Raw genomic sequence first — 23,636 nt, forward strand, 5'->3', positions numbered from 1 at the left:
ACTAATACGCTAGAAGTTAAATTTTCCGACCATTTCCAGAGCAAAAATTAGATGCGGACTATACATTACCGCGACCTTTACACACCAAAATACGGTATTGCTACATTATCTCAATTAATGGACCTGCCAGCAACAGAAAAGTTAAGAACGTTTGATTTCAAGTTTCACTGTTCAGTTTACATTAATAAGAAGTTTAAAAATCAGGAATGCTAGTCTCAATTCAATTTTTCATTACAATGATATTGATATGGATGCACAAAATATGTATAATAATAATTTGTAATCATCAAAACATGTAAGTTCATATTTCTTCTTCAACTGACCATTGTTTACATTTGCTTGTGAATCATTGAAAGTGAGCTATTTTTAGCTGACAGACAGCCTAGAGTAGCCTTGTTATTTGATAGGCTCCTCCTACAAAACTTACTGCCAGGGTAGTAAAAGTTGAATTGCTGATTAAAATAGATAATTAAATGGAGTTAAATTGACTGTAATGCCTGCAGTAACATGCATGGCAATGCACTATTTCTGCAGTTGTTTATAACCATCATTCAGTGCATATTGGAGGGGTTGAGATGTCATTATTAATATATGTAACAGTCAAGTTGATTCAGGGTTGTATTTATTAAGAAAATTAGCAAAGATGTCTAGCTGAATGTTTCTGCTTACCATGTACTATTTACTGGCATGAATTTTTGAGGTGTGAAGACTTTGAATAACCAATTAATTTCAAAACTCTAGCTGATGTGCAGAAGATCTTCGTTGTGTTACCACCTAACCATAACTGAAGATCTGACATTTGCAAAAAAATAAAAGAAACGGTCAGTTTTTCTGCCTCATTTATGTTGGTTAGTTTTCAGCATTATTATTTAAAATTTTCCTCTCTAACCCCCCACCAACAGCAGGGATTCACCCCATCCTATGCTGACTACCTTTGGCATAAAGTGCCAAAATGGATTCCTGTGGTATACGTTCAACTGTAAAAACCACAAAGCAATGGCTTTCTCAGTAAAATTCAGCATCTCGCTATGATCCAGAACATAGTTATCTGTTTTGTTACCATTTGAAATCTCAACCCCTCCTTTTGCTAATGCTTCTATGTAATATTGTTGCGACTATTGAATGTTGTGTTATGTTAGTTAGCATTCTTATTTTACTTTTCCAAGCCCTAGTGTTGTGACAGGACACATTTACACAAAAAACGCACAGGCACCCAAAGGACGGAGAACCAGCCCTCGGAAAAGTTCAGGATCGAGACCCGGCTCGCAATCTGCCCAAGTTCCTGTACAAAATGAGCCTGAAAATATATCACCCGTTGACATAAGCAAACCTGTTACACCTACTATAAATGTAACAAATTCTGGAAATTTGTCTGGAGAGAAAAACAGTTTGAATGGCTCAAACCCTGATGTATCAGAAACAAAGAAATCAAAACTTTCTAGGCCAAGTTCAGCCCCTGCTGTACGTAAAACATTAGATGTTTCTGTGAAAAAAAGCAGGCCTGGGTCTGAAAAGTCGCGGTTAATGTCAAGGTCAAATACAGGTTCAGCAAGGTCAAGGGTTAGTAGTGCAGGGTCAAGGTCAGGGACTGCATCGAGGGCTGTACACAATGTGTTTGGTATTAGGTAAGACTTTATAGACAGTAGAGTTAAACTAGAGCTATTTTCACAGGTTTGGATTTTTTGCAAAGTCATGTTTGTCTATTTGAACGAAACCATAAAAGTTGGGTTGCCACACAGATCAAAATTTCAGATGGTTGGAAATGTTTTGTTCTAGTTATGTTTTCATTCAATTAGACAATGACTTATTCTAGAAATGGAGTTACTTCTTCCCCTTTTTAACATTTCCATTGTAGAATGTAGACCTAATTATTACAGGAGTTACCTTTCACAATGTCTACTCACTCAGATATTCTAACATGATGTCTGTTTCACATCCCCTTATTATGTCTCCCACCACACAGTGGTGTGGGAGACATATTGATTTACTCCTGTCTGTGTGTCTGTCTCAAATCTTGTCCGCGCTCTAATTTGAATATTTCTCTTCCGATCTTCACCAAAGTTGAACAAAATGTGTTTGACTATAAATCTTCAGCCAAGTTCTATAACTAGCCAAATCGGCCCAGGCACTTCGGAATTATGGCCATTGAATTACCGAAAATGGGCCTTTTTACTCTTGTCCGCGCTCTAAGTCAAACATTTCTCATCCAATCTTCACCAAACTTGAACAAAATGTGTTTGACCATAAGTCCTCAGCCAAGTTTGATAACTAGCCAAATTGGCTCTGGCACTTCGGAATTATGGCCCTTGAATTACCGAAAATGGGCCTTTTTACTCTTGTCCGCACTCTGAGTCAAAGATTTCTTATCCGATCTTCACCAAACTTGAACAAAATGTCTTTGACCATAAATCCTCGACCAAGTTCGATAACTAGCAAAATCGGCCCAAGCACTATGGAGTTATGGCCCTTAAATTACCAACAAGAGGACCATGATGGTCCTGAATCGCTCACCTATCCCCACATGACCCAGTGTTGAACTGAGTATGATGTTGTTATTTCTATTATTTGACAAAGTGACCTAGTTTTTGAGCACATGTGACCTAGATATCATCAAGATAAAAAATTCTGACCAATTTTCATGAAGATCCACTGAAAAATATGACCTCTAGAGAGGTCACAAGGTTTTTCTATTATTTGACCTAATGACCTAGTTTTAGAAGGCACGTGACCCACTTTTAAACTTGACCTAGATATCATCAAGGTGAACATTCTCACTAATTTTCATGAAGATCTCGTGAAAAATATGGCCTCTACAGAGGTCACAAGGTTTATATATTTTGCGACCTACTGACCTAGTTTTTGACCACACGTGACCCAGTTACGAACCTGACCTAGATATCATCAAGCTGAACATTCTCACCAATTTTCATGAAGATCCATTCAGAAATATGGCCTCTAGAGAGGTCACAAGGTTTTTCTATTTTTAGACCTACTGACCTAGTTTTTTATCCCACATGACCCAGTTTCGAACTTGACCTAGATATCATCAAGATGAACATTCTGACCAATATTCATGAAGATCTCATGAAAAATATGGCCTCTAGAGAGGTCACAAGGTTTTTCTATTTTTAGATCTACTGACCTAATTTTTAATCCCACGTGACCCAGTTTCGAACTTGACCTAGATATCATCAAGGTAAACATTCTGACCAATTTTCATGAAGATCCATTGAGAAATATGGCCTCTAGAGAGGTCACAAGGTTTTTCTATTTTTAGACCTACTGACCTAGTTTTTGACCCCACGTGACCCAGTTTCGAACTTGACCTAGATATCATCAAGTTGAACGTTCTGACCAATTTCCATGAAGATCCATTGAGAAATATGGCCTCTAGAGAGGTCACAAGGTTTTTCTATTTTTAGACCTACTGACCTAGTTTTTGACCCCACGTGACCCAGTTTCGAACTTGACCTAGATATCATCAAGTTGAACGTTCTGACCAATTTCCATGAAGATCCATTGAGAAATATGGCCTCTAGAGAGGTCACAAGGTTTTTCTATTTTTAGACCTACTGACCTAGTTTTTTAACCCACGTGACCCAGTTACAAACTTGACCTAGATATCATCAAGTTGAACATTCTCACCAACATTCATGAAGATTTCATGAAAAATATAGCCTCTAGAGAGGTCACAGGGTTTTTCTATTTTTAGATCTACTGACCTAGTTTTTGACCGCAGTTAACCCACTTTCAAACTTGACCTAGATATTATCAAGATGAACATTCAGACCAACTTTCATACAGATCCCATGAAAAATATTGCCTCTAGAGAGGTCACAAGGTTTTTCTATTATTTGACCTACTGACCTAGTTTTTGCTGGCACGTTACCCAGTTTCGAACTTGACCTAGATATCATCAAGGTAAACGTTCTGACCAATTTTCATGAAGATCTTGTGAAATATATGGCCTCTAGAGAGGTCACAAGGTTTTTCTATTTTTAGACCTACTGACCTAGTTTTTGAAGGCACGTGACCCAGTTTCAAACTTGACTTAGATATCATCAAGGTGAACGTTCTGACCAATTTTCATGAAGATCTTGTGAAATATATGACCTCTAGAGAGGTCACGAGGTTTTTCTATTTTTAGACCTACTGACCTAGTTTTTGATGGCACGTGACCCAGTTTCGAACTTGACCTAGATATCATCAAGATGAACATTCTGACTAATTTTCATAAAGATCCCACGAAAAATGTGACCTCTAGAGTGGTCACAAGCAAAAGTTTACGGACGGACGGACGCACGAATGGACGCACGGACGACGGACGACGGACGCTGCATGATCACAAAAGCTCACCTTGTCACTATGTGACAGGTGAGCTAAAAATCGGCTTTTTTTACTCATGTCTGCACTCTAAGGCGAACAGTTCTCATCCGATCTTTACCAAACTTGAACCAAATATTTTGACCATAACTCCTCGGCCAGGTTCATTAACTAGCCAAATCGCCCTAGGCACTTTGGAATTATGGCCCTTGAATTACCCAAAATCAGCCTTTTTACTCTTCAAAAGTGTATTTGTAGAGAGTAAACAGTATAATAAAGACTGACTTACTTCATGTATTTAGACAGTTGTGGGAGACATGTGCTTTTCTCAAAAGCAGCTCTAATAGTTTATTTTGATTTGAAATTCCTTTTTTTTGTAAAATCTTTATTACACACTGACTTTCAAATGTCTGAAAAAATATTGATAGTCAATAATCATACTAGTTAAAGTAAATTGAGCTAGATTTTCTTGTTCTGGGTTTGCTTTTGACACAGGTGCGTACAGTCATTATAATGTTCATAAAGACAAATTCATTAACCAGTACATACTAGAATTTGAAAAAAAAAAAATTGTCGTCGTTTTCTGACTGCACTGTAGATTGTTCTATCATAAAATTATCATTTACCTATCTTTAGATATCGGTGATGGTTTTATTTGCACAAATTTTCATGGCCATGAAATTAAAAAGGTTATGAGGACAATAATGTACCAGTCCAGCTAAGGTTACAACACTTGATAGTTTTTTGCATCAATAAACTAGATTATGGATTATGATATTTATAAGTTTATCAATTTAGATTAAACCATTTTCATAAAATTTTGCCATTTTGAAAACTTTAAATGCAAATGATGCAATATGTAATGAAATGAAGGTTTATAGGGTAACTAAATATTTAACCAAAAGTAAGTTCCAAGTCCACAAATCTTCAAAATAAAAGTGGCTTGAAACTTGCCCACTAGAACAGTGCTTGGTACAGGAACTTGATAAGTAGTTTTGCATGAGACTGTCTCATAACTTTAAAACTATTTGCCAAGTTTGGTTGACCTGATGGGGGCTTGCTTTCACATTTTGACATTTAAATTGTTAACTGTTCCAAAGAGCCCTGATGATTTTTGTGAGTTTATTTTGATTGTATAGTCTTGCATTACTTATATTATGATAGGTATATGCTTTAATTCCAAAATCACTTTGATGGACAATGTTTGATTAAAAATATTAAGCAAATAACCCACAAATGAAATTTGCATCTTAAAGGCTCATAATGCCTTTGTTTAAATTGTGGCTTTCACATTTTGTTAAGAACATAAAATACATTAATTTCTTGTTTAATCTTATTTCTAATAATTACTTTCATTAACATTTGTCAAAGGTTTGAATATTGCTGAATATTCTAGAATGTTTTATTCAATCTACTATTTTTATTACCTCCCTTTATGAAACTGCTTTATTTGATTAAACGCCTAATTTTACACATAGTATATTCACTGGCGTTGTACATTAAAATAAAAACGAAAATTCATGATAAATTACATACAAAATGGTATCAAACAATGAAACACAACATATTTGACAAAATTTCTGTACAACAAAATTACAACATTGCGTATAAAGCATACGTCGATCACACTACATATAGTAGAGTATACTCAGCGTCTCTACCATATTCAGTCCACCAACAGAGAATGATCAGAACCATGATTCAAAGCTTTTAAAAAACAGTGTTTTGAGCTTCTTCTTAAAAGTGTCTACCGAATCAGAATTTCTCACCTCTACTGGTAGTTGGTTCCATAGTTTCGGCCCTACAGTATGAAAACTTCTGTCGCCAAATGTTTTACGTTTGTTAAATGGTATCTTGTAACAACCTTTAATAGAGTCTGAAGACCTTAAACTATGTTTTGGTGCTTGTTCCGATAATAATTCAGTCAAGTAAGATGGAGCTTGGCTGATTGAACAATTAAACATGACAGTTAAAATCCCTTTATGGCTCTAAATATAACAGTTCATGTGCAATATTAAAAGTAGCGGTTTTCTAACTATAGAAGTATGCATAACATATATTTGGAAAGCTGTTTCATCTGTTTTTAAGATGAAAATTTAAAGCATTATGGACCTTTAAGGCATTGAGAGGCAGTTCAAATCAAATTTAAGGATGGCTATGATTCAGTCATTTTGCCAGTTGATCCATTTTATAAGTTCATGCTGAAATCAGGTCAGCCAAATTTGACATTAACTTTTCTTTTTCAAACAAACTGACATAAGTAATTGCATGATTTTAGGGCTAGATCTAGGTCAAGGTCAAGATCTAGATCTGCTAAAAACTCAAATGGAAGGAGGTGAGTATGGGGTTTAAAAATATTGTCAATAGTTTTGTTTTTATACTAACAGATATACCACAATGATGATCATATCAGGCAAATTCCAGCTGAACTGAGTAAAACTTGAAAAAATCTTGCCTCATTAAGGTCTTGAGCCTCGCACCTCAGATGGAACGAAGTGTGAGAGAGGCCTAAACAGCTTAAGCTTTTGTTGAACTTTTGAGACACTTAACATTTATTAAATATATATAGACTGACATCGTAACTGGATTACTATCGTATCTGATCACACAAGTCCATCATTGTTCACAAAATATTTGGAATTAACAGAAGGTGACATACTTTCTTTACATGTGTGTGAAAGTTCAGTCTAAGACATGTTCACTTAACAGGCACAATTTAAAGGGCTAGCCTATGGCACCAAACCAGAAAGAAAAAAGCCACTGTACATGGTATACCCTACCTTTAGGTATGCTATAAGAACCGTGATCATGAACAGAAAAATGTATTAACCCAGTTCAATTGTGCATTTCTCGCATTGCGTGATTGAAATAGGTTTGTATGGTACATTTTTCCATTCATGACCACGGTTCTTATGGTACACCCAGGGATGGAGTATAACATGTACAATAGCATTTTCTTTCTCAGGTCTGGCGCCAGTTGGGCTGGCAAGTCTTCTTTTTAAGAATGTGTCATTAACATACCAGCCATTGTTTATTCTTGTATAAATTTTGTTGTTTTGCAGAAATTGTATTTGAAAAATATATTTTATTTCCTGTCATGTAAAATATAACTATGTCTAAATATGCTCATTCTAATCATTTAACGCTTTGTACTTGTTAAAAAAATCCAAACTTTACAGGGACTACTTTACAGGGACTACTTTTCTATACAATGCTATCTTAAAGTATTTAACATGCACATTAATTATTCTGAATTTCTTTAAATGATTTGATTTTTGATACCAATGCAAATTTGATTACTGGCAGAAAAAAAGAAAAATAATACTGGCACTGTGACATCATTACTGGAGGAGTAGCTGCTGAAAATTATCTCACAGTACATAACTCACACAGTACACAATTCAAGACTTGAATAAAAGTTTTTTTTTTCCTTTAAAGTTAAATTGTTAAATTTACATTTGAGTGCTCAGAATTGCTTATAGAGATATATTGAACTTGGACATATACCCTTTTATCTGTACAGGCATGAAATCTTTTCCTGGCTAACATGGTATTTCCTTGTTTACAGAAGTATGCAGTCACGGACAGGAAGGATAACTCCGGCAAACACACCATACCACTCTCCAAATAAACATTTGAGACCACCAAACCACCATGTGAAGACTCCTTTCAAACATACAGTAAACCAACCTGAGTTTGGTCTGGTAAGGTCCTTTATAGATTTTAATCTCATTATTGTTTGATGAAAATATGATCAGTCTTCTCCCAAGTCATTAGCATTGGTAGGGAGAGTACTACCAGTCTAGGTCACATTCACTTCAGACCTAAGATGTAAGGTAGTAAGAAAAGGTGGAAAGTACATATATTATATTATAAAAAGAAATAAGGTATCAAAGAAAATCTGTTAAATTAGATATTTACAGTTGTGCCTTATAGTGTGTATTCATTTGAATTTGTTCTTGTAACTATAGTGTGATCCGTGTAATGATGTGTGGTTCTCACTGTACATGAACCAGTAGAGTTACCAAAGACAGCACTATAGTAGAAAGTGAAAGTTTCCCTAGGTGATCCCTAGTAAGTGAATGTGGAAGGATGGATTTGTTCAAAGTCTTTTATCGACCGTCTCATATGCAGAAGTTGTTGTTTTAGAGTTCAGAACATCTTTGTATGGAACATATTTCAGGAACACTCAGCACTAACTTGCTGTCTTACTAAGGCTTAACAAACAAGCAAACAAAGTTTTATCTAGGTTCTGTCAAACAAATATGTGAAGCACCATATTATTAATAAGCTTGATTTTATTCACACTACTTTTTCCAAACTGCAGAGACTTTGAATGAATTAAGGACCTTTAACATACAAGGTCACTAGCCACCACCATACTGATAAGAATCCTATTCTAGTTATTGTGTAATGTCACAGGATGGTCGACAGACCCCATCTATGGGAATGAAGGAGAGAACAGCCCTAGCAGCGTTCCATGTACACAAGATGTTGTCTGTAGCAGGGGAGAAAGATGTTCACAAAGTGTCTGGAAAACTTCAGAAAGGAAAGTAAGTTTATTTGAGTGCAGAAAACTTGTTTTACACAACAGTCTATCAGCAATTTAAAGTTCCGTTGCCATGAAAAGACTTTTACAAATGTTTTTACAGGAACCATGTAAAGCTAAACCTGGAACTGTCATGTTGTCTAGTGCACTGTTTCTGTTTCAGTTAGTTCTGATTCAACAATGTATATATATATGAGGCATATATAGCTGTACAAAAACTAATTTTAGACAGAATAGCTGTATTTGATAATATAGTAACAACTTTTACTATGGATATAAACCAATATGTGGAAAAAGGTTACCTATATCTTACTTGTTAGTTTTCATAATGACAGAGTACAAGTATATACATTTATGATTTATTTCAGGTTAAAGCCGCTATACCCAGTGAATGTTGAAGGCCCAAAAATTGATAAGTGTAGGGGTATTGTCTCAGGTAAATACTATATAAAATATCAGTCAGATGTAGATTAGTACAGAATCAGATAGATAAAGTAAAAAGTCTTTGTGCTTTGAGAGTATTGTTCAATCCTAAATGCATATACAAATGTACAAAAAAAAAGAGTTTTAGCAAGGTAGATATAATAGTTGTTCAGTTCTGTTACCTTGATGTATAAATTGCAAGTCAACAGTTTTTACTGTAAGCCTTGCTAGTAGTCATGTAGCCAGTCAATAGTTATTGCATTTCCAGTAAGTGTCTTTTTGAATATTAATCTGAAGTAGCTTAATTTTACTTTGCTGTATTATAAAATGCACAATATGGTTCTTTTCGAGGGTTTAAAATTTTATTTAAAAAAAACGTCTTTTATCATGTGAATTATGATTAAGCCACTTCAAATTAATGTTCAAAAGTAAATTGGAATTTTTGTCTTTTGTAATTGAAAGTTAATGGTATATTTTTAGAAACAAGATCATACCAGCCATCACCGAGTCGTACTTTGCAGCGACGTGTAAATCTAATAAACAAGATACCAAATGTACATGAATATTTATATGAGCGACCAAGGACGGTAGAATCAGTACATCAGACATCGGTAGCTTCCAGTATAGATGAGTTCTTTAATATGGAAGGTCCAGATTCAAACAGGTAAACACATACATGGACATGTAATAATCTGGCATTTCTTTTGGCAAAGTTTTATACACATTTTAAAATCACCTAATACTAGTACATGAATTTTCAATATTTTGCAGAGAAAACAAGTTTTAAAGTGAAGAAGTTTATTGATAATAACAGAAAAGTATTTCTTGAATATTGACTTTGCAGATTAATCAAATAATTAGGTCTCCCACCACACAGTGGTGTGGGAGACATATTGATTTACTCCTGTCTGTGTGTGTGTCTGTTCGTTCGTCAGTCAGTCAGTCTGTCACAAATCTTGACCGCGCTTCAAGTTGGACAGTTCTCATCCGATCTTCACCAAACTTGAACAAAATGTGTTTGACAATAAGTCCTTGGCCAAGTTCGATAACTAGCCAAATCGGCTAAGGCACTTTGGAATTATGGCCCTTTAAATCCCGAAAATACTGATGCCAGTGATACATGTCTTTGTGCATGGTTGACTCAGATACATACCGTATTTGGTGCGTATAGGTCGCACTTTTTCTACCCATTTTGCTGCCTGAAAAAGTTCCTGCGACCTATACGACAGAACATTGCCAAAAGTTTTTTTTTTCGGGCCAATTTTCTGACCGCAGCTCTCGCAAAGTTACGTGCGTCTGTTACGAACGAACAAAATGGATAAAAAATATCAATATCGGCAGCTTTTCAACCAATAGCAGTTACTTTCAATAAAATATATCGTAAATAACCCATACAGACTATTAAAATTACGAATGACTTTAATTCAAAGATGTTTTTGCAGTCTGAATTACGTTTGTTTCTACTTTCGTTTTACTGGACGCCATTGACATGTACTCCGGGTTGGATAAAATCCGGACAGATTCGTCCTCCATTCCAAACATTGTTTATACTAATTCTTAGCGTATTAAAAAACTTGAAAGATAATTTTTTACTTTTGATTTTTAAATAAAAGAAAAAAATCCAAAAAGAGATATTTTGTTAATCTTTTTTCTCAGAATCAAAAGAACGCGGTTAATTACATGACACGGAAAGGTGTTATAATTGCTGTGCAAACAATTCACACTTAAACTTGCATGATTACAGAATGTAAACGCAAACCGTCTGCTGCCAATTAGTGTCAAAAAGCCACTTTTCTTTGATGTAGTCTGTTACCGATACTACTGTTGGTACGAAACGGTTGGGAACGAAAATAACACTGTCCGATTTCCACCAATCAGGTTCTGATAATAATTCAGTCCGCGGCATCAATATGGCCGCCGCCATAACTTTTTTGCTGGTAAATATTAAATATTGCTGGGGAAAAAATCCGAAATTTAACTGCGACTAATACGCTAGAACTTAAATTTTCCGAACATTTCCAGAGCAAAAATTAGATGCAGACTATACATTACCGCGACCTATACACACCAAAATACGGTAATGAAAGGCCATTTACTCCAAAACTTACTCCAAAACTATCAAAGGTATATTTTCTGTGAGTAAACAGTTTATAAAGACAGACTTACTATTCAGATGATTAGGCAGTTGTGGGAGACATGCGCTTTTCTCAAAAGCAGCTCTAGTTTGTATAGTAATTGATATCAGAAAGATCAGCATCAACACAATAGTAACAATAATTTTACAGTTTATTTCATCAACAGTAAAAGTTAATAATTTTATAGCTTTGATATCTGCAATGCCAGATGGAATTGACTAGATCTGATGATTAGAGATTCAAATGAAGTCCTAAATCAAGGAAACCATTAATGAAAAGAAGAAATAACCTGATTTGCATATCTTAGTTTTGTAGCTCAATTCAAAAGAGATACTTCAGGCCTTCTGGAATGATATCAATAATTAATATTAACATATTCCATGTGCATTTAAGTGTCACTCAGGAATTAAGACTCTTTGATTCAAAAGGTTTGTTATGAAAGAGGTTGTTAAAATATGTTTATAAAATGTCACTAACAAGCAAAGATTTATAATATTGCTGACATTTAGTTTCTTGTTTGAACAGTTTGTTTACTATAGGGCACCTTAGTTATTTACTAGTATGTCTATTTCTTTTTAAGGAGTCTACCAGATGAGATTTTATATAGTCAGGAGAAATCCATTCTGGAGCCAAAAACACCAGAAAATACGTTCCTTCCGGAGCCAACACAAGATGGTTAGTATTTCAATTATTCGTTCATACCTGTTCACGTAGAAGTCATTCGTCTTCCACCTTTGATTCCTATGGGAGAGTTGCCAGATACTTGTGGAGAGCAAGTCACAATTTGTATAATATTAGCACTGAATCCAACTTAACTCAATAGGGAGAGAGCAGATCTACTGATCGGAAGGTTGTGAGTTCGATCCTTGGTTTAGGTGTATAATCTCTGTGACAATTTGATAAAAGACATTGTGTCTAAAATCATTCATCTCCCACCTCTGATTCATATGGAGAAGTTGGCAGTTACTAGTGGAAAACAGGCTAGTACTGGTTCAGAATCCAGGAAAACTGGTTAGGTTATCTGCCCGTTACTACATAACTGAGACACTTAAAAAAAAAACAGCACTAAACAAACTGAATCAAAAACTGGTAAGGTTAACTGATTGCAGTTATATAACCGGTATACAGGTGGTGAAAGACAGCATTAAACCTGTAACTAATAAACTAATGTTGTACTAGCATTCTACAAGAAGGACCTTGTAGTGAGATGTAGATAGAAAGGACACATGATGTATTGTGCAGCTGTAACAAAACCAACCAATGTTTCTTAGAAGGAACCAGAATTTGAACAAATTTCAATTAGACCTTGAGGTACATTCTAAAGTGTAGACTTTCAGGTTTGCCTGATTCTTAAAAGAACTGTGAAGTGCTTAGAACATCAAATGATTAAAAAAATCTATATGGTTGTACACGTGATTTTTAGCTTGATTACTCACCGTCTGTTGTGTATACTTCCGTCATCCAGACTTTTATTCAGATGAAATCTCTGAAACTAAACTTGATCCTCTTCCAATGTTGTTCAAATAGTTCTTCTTGGTTGCATATAGGGGCTGCCAGGGATAAAAATATAAAAACCTTCAAACAACATCTTCTAAAGTGCTGGTCTAATTTTTAAATAATTCCACAAAACTGTTTCTTTTAGCACTCAGTATAGAGTTAGCCAGTACCGTATTTTGGTGTGTATAGGTCGCGGTAATGTAATGTCCGCATCTAATTTTTGCTCTAGAAATGGTCGGAAAATTTAAGTTCTAGCGTATTAGTCGCAGTTAATTTTCGGATTTTTTCCCCAGCAATATTTAATATTTACCGGCAAAAAAGTTATGGCGGCGGCCATATTGATGCCGCGGACTGAATTATTATCAGAACCTGATTGGTGGAAATCGGACAGTGTTATTTTCGTTCCCAACCGTTTCGTACCAACAGTAGTATCGGTAACAGACTACATCAAAGAAAAGTGGCTTTTTGACACTAATTGGCAGCAGACGGTTTGCGTTTACATTCTGTAATCATGCAAGTTTAAGTGTGAATTGTTTGCACAGCAATTATAACACCTGTCCGTGTCATGTAATTAACCGCGTTCTTTTTATTCTGAGTAAAAAGATTAACAAAATATTTCTTTTTAGATTTTTTTCTTTTATTTAAAAATCAAAAGTAAAAAATTATCTTTCAAGTTTTTAAATACGCTAAGAATTAGTATAAACAATGTTTGGAATGGAGGACGGATCTGTCCGGATTTTATCCAACCCGGAGTACATGTCAATGGCGTCCAGTAAAACGAAAGCAGAAACAAACGTAATTCAAACTGCAAAAGCATCTTTGAATAAAAGTCATTCGTAATTTTAATAGTCTGTATGGGTTATTTACGATATATTGGTTGAAAAGCCGCCGATATTGATATTTTTTATCCATTTTGTTCGTTCGTAACAGATGCACGTAATTTTGCGAGAGCAACGGTCAGAAAATTGGCCCGATAAAAAACTCTGCTGGCAATGTTCTGTCGTATAGGTCGCAGGAACTTTTTCAGGCAGCAAAATGGGTAGAAAAAGTGCGACCTATATGCACCAAAATACGGTAAGTCATTTTAGGCAGTTGTTATTGTTCTAAATTGTTTCTTGCCTTTCATAAAATTTTCCTAAAGAGAATATATTTTTAGCTGACCTGTCATGAAGTGACAAGGTGAGCTGTTGTGACCTCTTGATGTCCGTCATGCGTAGTGCGTCGTGCATCGTGCGTAGTGCGTCAACAATTTCTAAAAAAATCTTCTTCTTGAAAACCACTGGGCAGAATTACACCAAACTTCACAGGAATGGTCCTTGGGTGGTCCCCTTTCCAAATTATTCAAAGACTTGAATTCCATGCAGAACTCTGGTTGCCATGGCAACAGAAAGGAAAGACTTTAAAAATCTTCTTGTCCAAAACCACAGGGCCTAGGGCTTTGATATCTGGTGTGTAGCATCATCTAATGGTCCTCTACCAAAATTGTTCAAATTATCCCCCTAGGGTCAAATATGGCCTTGCCCTGGGGGTCACATGGTTTATATAGACTTATAAAGGGAAAGCTTTGAAAATCTTCTTGTACAAAACCGCATGGCTTTGATATTTGGTATGTAGCATCATCTAGTGGTCCTCTACCAAAAATTTTCAAATTATCCACCTAGGGTCAAATATTGCACCACCCCGGGGGTCACATGGTTTATATAGACTTATATAGGGAAAACTTTGAAAATCTTCTTATACAAAACCACATGGCCTAGGGCTTTGATATTTGGTATGTAGCATCATCTAGTGGTCCTCTACCAAGATTGTTCAAATTATCCCCCTAGGGTCAAATATGGCTCCGCCCCGGGGGTCCCAAGTTTTACATAGACTTATATAGGAAAAAAAGTTTAAAAATCTTCTTGTCTGAAACCACAACACTAGACCTTTGATATTTGGTTTGTAGCATTGTCTTATGGTCCTCAACCAAAATTGTTCAAATTGTACCCCTTGGGTGAAAAGAGGCCCTGCCCTGGGGGTCCCAAGTTTTATATAGACTTATATAGGAAAAAGCTTTAAAAATCTTCTTGTCTGAAACCATACGACCTAGGCTTTTGATATTTGGTATGATGCATAGTCTAGTAGTCCTCTACCAACATTTTTCAAATTATGCCCCTGGGGTTAAAAGAGGCCCCGCCCTTGGGTCACTTAGTTATTATGTGAGTTATGTAGGAAAAATACTTTAAAAAAATCATCTGATCCTATTTCCAAGACTGTTTAATTATAATTACCTGATGACCCCAAGTAATATGATGTCACTTGACTGTGACCTTGACCTACTGACCTACTTCCTTGTTTTTTAAGATACAGCCTTGAAATTTTGATGACATACACAGTTTTGCACACAAATCGTAAAACTGAATTTCATGGACCATGAATGTGACCTACTGACTTTCTTAATATTTTATTATCAGTTTGACATTTGAAACATGTAGCTAATATTACTCAAGTGAGCGATCCAGGGTCATCATGACCCTCTTGTTTGTTTTTCTTAGAAATTACAGATGGTTTTCAAACAAAGGCGGATGTAACTCCAAGGATGTTTGCAACAGAAGTCGGGACCAGGGATGAGCAGGCAGTCACTGTTTCTGATGTCACTGTCCCAAGTAAGGTACAGCATGAGCTCCATTTGAGCGATTCAGGTGCTACATTACAAGAAACTGATGACATATTACCTGCAGACAGAAATAACAGCAATACCGTTGACACTGACAAAAATGACACAAATGGACCAAGTGGAAGTGTTGAGGAGAGGGCTCGTATTGGAAGTCCATCCAAATCTGTACGGTTTGCTGAGCAGAGAGACAAACTAGTAGAATCTCAAAGCAGCAAAGAAATAAAACAAATGGAGAACATGAATATAGCAAGAGGTTTGAATACTGTTAATGACGAAGATATAGATGATAATGTAATTGAAACTGTAAGTAGAAAAAATAAACAGAATTCTAAAGGATCATGTAAATCAGAGAATAGTGAAATTGCAGTTAAAAAAGATGATGATGAAGATGATGAAGGTAATTCTAAAGATGACAATAGAAAAAATAATGACAATATTAGAAGAGTTAATTCTGGTGGAAATGTAAATCATACTAAAGACAGCAGTGATAATAAAGAAAATATCTCTGGGAACAATAATGAAAGTGGACAGAAAAGACCAGTGTCTGGTTCACAAACAAGATCTGAGTCTACTTTAGGAAATAGTCAAAGGTCAAGGTCAAAAGGTGAAAGTATTAAAAGTTCTGCAAGCAATTCACAAGTACGCAAAACTGGTCCTAGCGTACCAGGCAATACAAAATCAGTATCCAAAGGTGGCCATTGCTCTAAATTTGAGCAATCCAAGGCTAGCAGAGCTCATACACATACCTTAGAAGTTTCATCTGTTCTTCATGGGCACTCAGTAACAACTGTTGTTGGACCTGAGAGTCCTAAAAGGGGTCGTAGTAGATCAGCAAGTCCTAACAGAGGTAGAGACCAAACATTCCAGTTTTTCTCACAAAAGTCTAGACCCTGTTTTGAGGATCTGGATGATTTTAGTAGTCTCTATGGTAACAGCCAGAGGTCAAGGGTCAAGTTCATGTTAGAAGGTGAAGAACCAGAAGTGGAAACAATCTTTATGGAAAATGAAGATGATGTTAAAGTAAAACCAGATAAAGAAGTAACATACGATGTTTTGGATACAGAAATTGAAATGCTAAGATCAGCTATACAAAACTCACTTATAAGTAACAACGAAATTCAAGAAGAGGTTGAAATAGAGTGTAAAAATGTGAGTGAAGAAGAAGCTGAAAGTGCTGAGGAAAGTGAGAGTGAGACTGTAGTCTTTGAAACAGATACTGTAGATACGTTAAGGGGAGAGTACTCTAATATTTTGGAAAAATATCGTCAACGTTGCATGGATAGAAGTGAAAGCTTTGGTGCTATAAGTACAACACTAGTCACCCCAAGACAAACACAAAGTTTGACATCTAGCAGGTCAAGGTCACTGGGTAATGAAACACATGAAAATTTACCTGTAAACAGAAGCAGTCCTTTTAAAGAAAAACAACTTAAAATATTGGATGATACACAACCTCTCAATACTACGATGTTAAGTGACAGCGGACATGGTTCAGTAGACAACTTGTCCGACTTATCTCTCTCAACAAGTCAAGCAAGGTCAGATGTTCCTAAATTAGATCTAGGGGGCAGCACTAGTGACCTTGGTCTTGGGTCAGGTCGTAGTGATACAACGGTTACCACTGGAAATGGAGATGAAAATGACAAAAAACATAAAGAGGAGAAGACTCTGCTAGAACTGGTCTGTGATCAGTTGTCGCCTATAGAACAAGTAAGTTATAAATAATAAGTTGTTTATAGTCACACCAACACAAAGTTAGGCCATATGGTGACTTCCCAACTTGGTGATGGAGGAAGATCCAAAGTACCCCTCCAGGCATTATTTCAGGCACAGGATGGCATCTTGCATTGAAATCTGATGTTTTATTTAAATCTGCCTAGAAATATTGATTGCTGTGGTGCTGATCATTATCTGACATGCAATGCACAGGTCCCATAACTGTTTTGCTTTTTCACAAAGTTTCAACATAGCAATATTTTGGATGTAATCTGTTATCTGTTGTTGGCCCTTTTGTTCTTCTTTATATCTATGTTTTCATTATTTTAACATATAGCATTGCTGCTGTTCTTCCTTCCGTCCATACATCCCGAAATCTTGTGTGTCCAACTCCTCTCAACTATTAAGCTAATTTGCTTCAAACTGTCACAGATGAACAAGCTTGAGGTGCAGAGGACCTTAAAGGAAGGATTTTTTTTCTGTGACTATATTCACTACAGTTATGACAGTTTGTTAGTTTTGCTATATAGAAGATAGCGAGAAATCTTGTGTGCCCAACTCCTCCCACGCTATTAGCCTGATTTGGTTCAAACTTTTGTAGATGAACAAGCTTGATGTGCACATGATCAAAAAGGAAGGAACTTTTGCTGTGACTATTTTTTTGGCAGTTATGGCCCTTTGATAGTTTCGCTATATAGAATATAGAGAAATATCTTGAATGTCCAACTCCTCAAACACTATTGAAAGGATATGTTTGAAAGTTTCACAGATAGAGACCCTTGAAGTGAGGATGACCATAAATAATGGACATTTTCCTGTGGCTATTTATTCTAGAATTATGGCCCTTTCTTAATTTCACAAAATAGGCCATAGTGAAGAAATTTTGTGTGTTCAGCTCCTCATACATTTTTAGTAGGAATGGAATTGAAGTTGCTCCGATGTACAACCATATCTGAATAAAATTTGCTTCAAACTTTTAGTTGAATATTCTTTATGTGAGGATGGTCTGTACTAAAAACTTTGCTGTTTAGAGGATGGCACAGTATGTGGGGGCATCCATGCCCAAAAGACACAATTCTAATTTCAGTGACAAAGCTTTTAACTAATCAAGCATTGCTGTCCTTTTGCAGCTTTTGTTGCTTTTTCTGTGTGTATTTAAGTTCTGAAAAAATGTAATCATTTTGTAATATTATAGAGATCTGATTTTGATTTTAAAAAGTGAAAGTGGATAAACTCAGGATGCTTATAAAGCCCTCAGGAAATGTAACTTTTAAGTAACTTTTGGAAACACAAGTTTAAACACTGTTTGTCCTTTGCTTTAAAAATTTTATTCATTTTACAAGGAATTTATGACATATCAGCTTAATTTTGAAACATCTTTCATGTATGCTCTACTTTTAGTGATAATCTCATTCTATGATACTATGTTATGATATACCTCTTTTTTTCCAGCGTCAAAAACCTGCAAAAAGACGGGAAATGTAAGTAATTCAGATTTATTATATTTTAAATTATTATATTTAAATATAATTATACTCATTTGTCTGTTCCTGTATGTTTAACAAGTACTCACACAAGTAAAATGATCCTTTAGAAACTGTTAAAAATTTGACTACCAACTGGGAGTTGTTGTGATTTCAGCTAGTTTTACAAAAACTCTCCAAACTGGTGGGAGTGGAGAGCAGAGGGGGACAGTGTATTTGTTTAAGTGTGGGTCACATATGCGCAAAACCTGTTTAAGTCATTGTTGCATTTCTATATATAATACACAAATATGCAGGTTTCTTAGGGAATGAGTTTGAGATTGGTTCAAGTAGGCTTGAAGCTTTTTCTTCATTTTTGAATCAAAATTAATTGGTAAAAATTAAATTGTGCTGTATTCATGCATGAAATTTTGATAAAGTGGGCTAACAGTATCTCTGAAAGTGGGTGGGGGATAATAATTATCTAAGAATAAATTTTCACTGTTGTAAAAGGAACCAATAAAATGGTAGAAATCAGCATACTGTGTAATATTATAGTGTTTTATATAATCTCTGTATAAGCCTGTACAATGATAAGCAAGGATTAAACATTTCTATTGGATTAAACTAATGGTGATTATAATAAGTCTTTATGAGATTACAGTTACACTTGCATTTTCAGTGGAGAATAGTTTTTAAGCCCCCGAAGGGAGGCATATAGTTTTTGAACCATCTGTCGGTCGGTCTGTTGGTCTGTCAGTCTGTCGGTCTGTCCGCAATTTTCGTGTCCGGTCCATATCTTTGTCATCCATGGATGGATTTTCAAATAACTTGGCATGAATGTGTACCACAGTAAGACGATGTGTCACGCGCAAGATCCAGGTCCGTAGCTCAAAGGTCAAGGTCACACTTAGACGTTAAAGGTCATTTTTCATGATAGTGCATTGATGGGTGTGTCCGGTCCATATCTTTGTCATCCATTGATGGATTTTCAAATAACTTGGCATGAATTTGTACCACAGTAAGACGACATGTCGCGCGCAAAGACCCAGAACCGTAGCTCAAAGGTCAAGGTCACACTTAGACGTTAAAGGTCATATTTCATGATAGTGCATTGATGGGTGTGTCCGGTCCATATCTTTGTCATTCATGCATGGATTTTAAAATAACTACGCATGAATGTGTGGCACAGTAAGGCGACATGTTGCATGCAAGACCCAGGTCCGTAGGTCAAAGGTCCTAAACTCTAACATCGGCCATAACTATTCATTCAAAGTGCCATCGGGGTCATGTGTCATCCTATGGAGACAGCTCTTGTTCTCCATAATTTGAAGATAACTTACTCATATACAACTTGTATAGCGCTTGTTTCATCTGCAACTTCTTCTCTAGCCAGAAGCTCCTTTGTCTACTGTCTCTTAGAAATAAACTGGAAGACTGGAGGTACTTCTCTAAAACTTTTTCTCTACTGAGAATAGACAAACAAAACAAGCTAACAGTTACAGTGTTTAGTATTAATTAAGTAATGTACATATGGTACAAAATACTCATCAACAAACTGCTTTGTATAAAATTGCCGACTGGCTCTTGAATAAATATCACTGTTCATATACTGCTTAAATTCTGGGGAAAATCATGTGTTATACAATTTGAAAAAAGGACATGTTAGGTAGGGTATCAATGAAAAGCTCATGGGTTTTCAAACCATGTTAACAGTTCATCTTTGACAGATTTCCATGTTGCAGAATATGTAAATTAAACAGTGGTACAATATAATTATTGGATTAAGATTAAATTATGTGAATGACCTGTCTATACTGAGTCTCAAACTCATTAAAGTGGTATTAGAAGAAAAAGGATGAGGGTTTAATAAACAAATCTCTGTTAAATGTGGATTTCATTCTTTAGTTACATGTATTATGTATCTAATACTTTTTGTAACTATGTGTTAACTGATGCTAATGAACTGAAAACTGAAATATTAGAGAGGTTGTTATTACAGAATTATTGTATTCATATGCAGGATTATATTTCTAGTGAACAAATTATCGGTAATATTGAAATTTCAAAATTTTCAACCATTATTTAAAACAGAATTTAGATTCAAATTGTGTTAACACATGTGCATAAATTTCTGAACTTTGAAACATTTTATGGCCATATGCAAGGACTGTTGTGTTAAAGTTTATGTGTTAAGGAATTCCTGTTCTGTTCTGTTGTATGAATTTAGCAGTCCATTCAAGTCAGCCTCTCTTATATTGGACAAGTAGTGATGTTCTGTGATAGAAATTTCATGTTGCATTAATAATAGTGAATAATACTTGTAACCAATTAATTTCTACGGATAGAATAAGACAGATAATGTTAAAACATAGGCAACAGAGGTAAGTTGTTGTAGAAAAATCAAAACTTCATCTGTATTACTTTGTACATACTAGTACATTAATAGTTGATTGGCTTAGAACTGAGTCTTTCATTAAGACATAAGGTTTCTGGATTTTGTTTGATATATATTTCTATAGAATCACTTAATCAAAAGAGCTTTAATTATGTCTCCCACATGTAGTGGGGTAAACATATTGATTTAGTGCTGTCCATCTTTCAGTCAGACAATCTGTCTCTGTCTGTCCGTTAGTCTGTCACAAAGTTTGTCCATGCAACTCCTCTGACACCAATGGATGAATTTACACCAGATTTTACAAGAGAGACCATTGTCAAGCCTAGTTGTGCATATCGCCGACCTTTTCTGTTTTATGATTTTCAGTGGAGTAATGGCCCTTAATTTGTCAAATTTTATTATGTTTTGGCCACTTCTCTTATATTATTGGGCAAATTTCCACCAAACCTTATAGGAGTGATCAGTGCAACTCATTGTACATATCATCGGCATTTTCTGGTAGAGTGTTTTTCAGTGAAGTTACAGCCCTTGGTTCATCAAATTTTATGATGTTTTGGCCACATCTCTTATATCATTCAGCAGATTTCCACCAAACCTTGCAAGAGTTATCAGTGCCAAGCATAGTAATTGGCATGTTCTGGTTCAGAGATTTTCAGGTGAATTATGGCCCTTGATTTGTTGTATTTTACCATGTCAGGACAGCTGCTCTGATGCAACCATGAAAAATTACACCAAACTTCATAAAAGTGATCATTTTAAAGCCTGGTTGTGCATATCACGGGCATGTTGCAATTCAGTGTTTTTCAGAGTTATGGCTCTTGATTGTCAAATTTTAAAATGTTTTAGACACTTGTTTTATATGATAGGGCAAATTTCCATCAAACCTTACAGGAGTGATCAGTAGCAAGTCTTATTATGGATATTATCAGCATGTTGTGGTTCAGTGATATTCAGGGGAGTTATGGCCCTTGATTTGTCATATTTTATATGTTGTATTTCTGTATACAATTAGGCTGAATTTCACCAAACCTCACAAGAGTAGTTGTACATATTATCAAATGATTTTCAGCAGAGTCATGATCCTTGATTTATCAAACTCTTTGATCTGTGCCTTTACTCCTATACCACCGGTTTGAATTCCACCAGTACCACTGCCAGACCTATTTGTGTACATTGTTGGAACGTTATGGTTCCATGATTTTCTCTGAAGTTATGGCCCTTAATTTGTGCGTTTTTGCAATATCTATGTGGCAAGTGGTGGGAGATACACATTTTTTGTGAAAAACAATCTCTAGTCTTAATTTTATTTATTGTATATTAAAATACTTAAAATATATACCCTTTTGTAACTGCACTTGAAACTCCATTTCTTAAATACATAGACATCATTCAATTTTGAGAATACTGTTTTTCTCGGGAAGTTGAATGAATTAATTGAAATTACATTACCAGTGAATGCATTTTTATACAGATGAAGTTTTGAAATGAATGAATATCATATATACTTTTGTAGTAAAATACATACTTATATAGTTAGTTACTCTGTATCTGTACTCGGTTATATATATATATATGACACACACACACACACACACACACACACACACACACACACACACACACACACACACACACACACACACACACACACACACACACACACACACACACACACACACACACACACACACACACACACACACACACACACACACACACACACACACACACACACACACACACACACACACACACACACACACACACACACACACACACACACACACACACACACTATAGACATGTGGCTTTAACATTTCTTTTGTTCTGTGAAATCAGACTATCATACAGGAATTTCATTTCATCAGATTACAGTGACTTCATTTTATAGCAAGCACACACACACACACACACACACACACACACACACACACACACACACACACACACACACACACACACACACACACACACACACACACACACACACACACACTATAGACATGTGGCTTTAACATTTCTTTTGTTCTGTGAAATCAGACTATCATACAGGAATTTCATTTCATCAGATTACAGTGACTTCATTTTATAGCAAGTTACATTACAATATTCAGAAACTGTAATAACTTGCATGCAATAATCAGACACTATTGCAAGTTACATTACAGTATTCAGAAAGTGTAACAACTTGCATGCAATAATCAGACACTATTGCAAGTTACATTACAGTATTCAGAAACTGTAATAACTTGCATGCAATAGGCAGACACTATAGCAAGTTACATTACAGTATTCAGAAACTGTAACAACTTGCATGCAATAGGCAGACACTATAGCAAGTTACATTACAGTATTCAGAAACTGTAACAACTTGCATGCAATAATCAGACACTATAGCAAGTTACATTACAGTATTCAGAAACTGAACAACTTGCATGCAATAGGAGGACACTATAGCAAGTTACATTACAGTATT

The 23,636-nt window shown here is 35.5% G+C and overlaps 1 protein-coding gene across 7 annotated transcripts in view; it reads left to right on the top strand.

The window, feature by feature from the left end:
* LOC123546141 (uncharacterized) overlaps positions 1–23,636 on the top strand; it is a 57,361-nt gene that overhangs the window by 18,174 nt on the left and 15,551 nt on the right. For 2 of the 7 annotated variants that reach the window (XM_045332332.2, XM_045332341.2), the window contains 9 exons: positions 1,167–1,625; positions 7,892–8,027; positions 8,746–8,876; positions 9,241–9,308; positions 9,776–9,959; positions 12,011–12,105; positions 15,462–17,293; positions 18,752–18,780; positions 21,111–21,146. In XM_045332332.2, the coding sequence (XP_045188267.2) occupies positions 1,167–1,625; positions 7,892–8,027; positions 8,746–8,876; positions 9,241–9,308; positions 9,776–9,959; positions 12,011–12,105; positions 15,462–17,293; positions 18,752–18,780; positions 21,111–21,146 (2,970 nt within the window). Of the gene's footprint in view, positions 1–1,166; positions 1,626–6,601; positions 6,659–7,891; positions 8,028–8,745; positions 8,877–9,240; positions 9,309–9,775; positions 9,960–12,010; positions 12,106–15,461; positions 17,294–18,751; positions 18,781–21,110; positions 21,147–23,636 lie in introns of all 7 variants that reach the window. The other 5 variants (XM_045332346.2, XM_045332359.2, XM_045332352.2 and 2 more) reach the window with 3 other exon arrangements.

This window comes from Mercenaria mercenaria, chromosome 15 (genome assembly GCF_021730395.1).
Source record: "Mercenaria mercenaria strain notata chromosome 15, MADL_Memer_1, whole genome shotgun sequence".
NCBI lineage: Eukaryota > Metazoa > Mollusca > Bivalvia > Venerida > Veneridae > Mercenaria > Mercenaria mercenaria.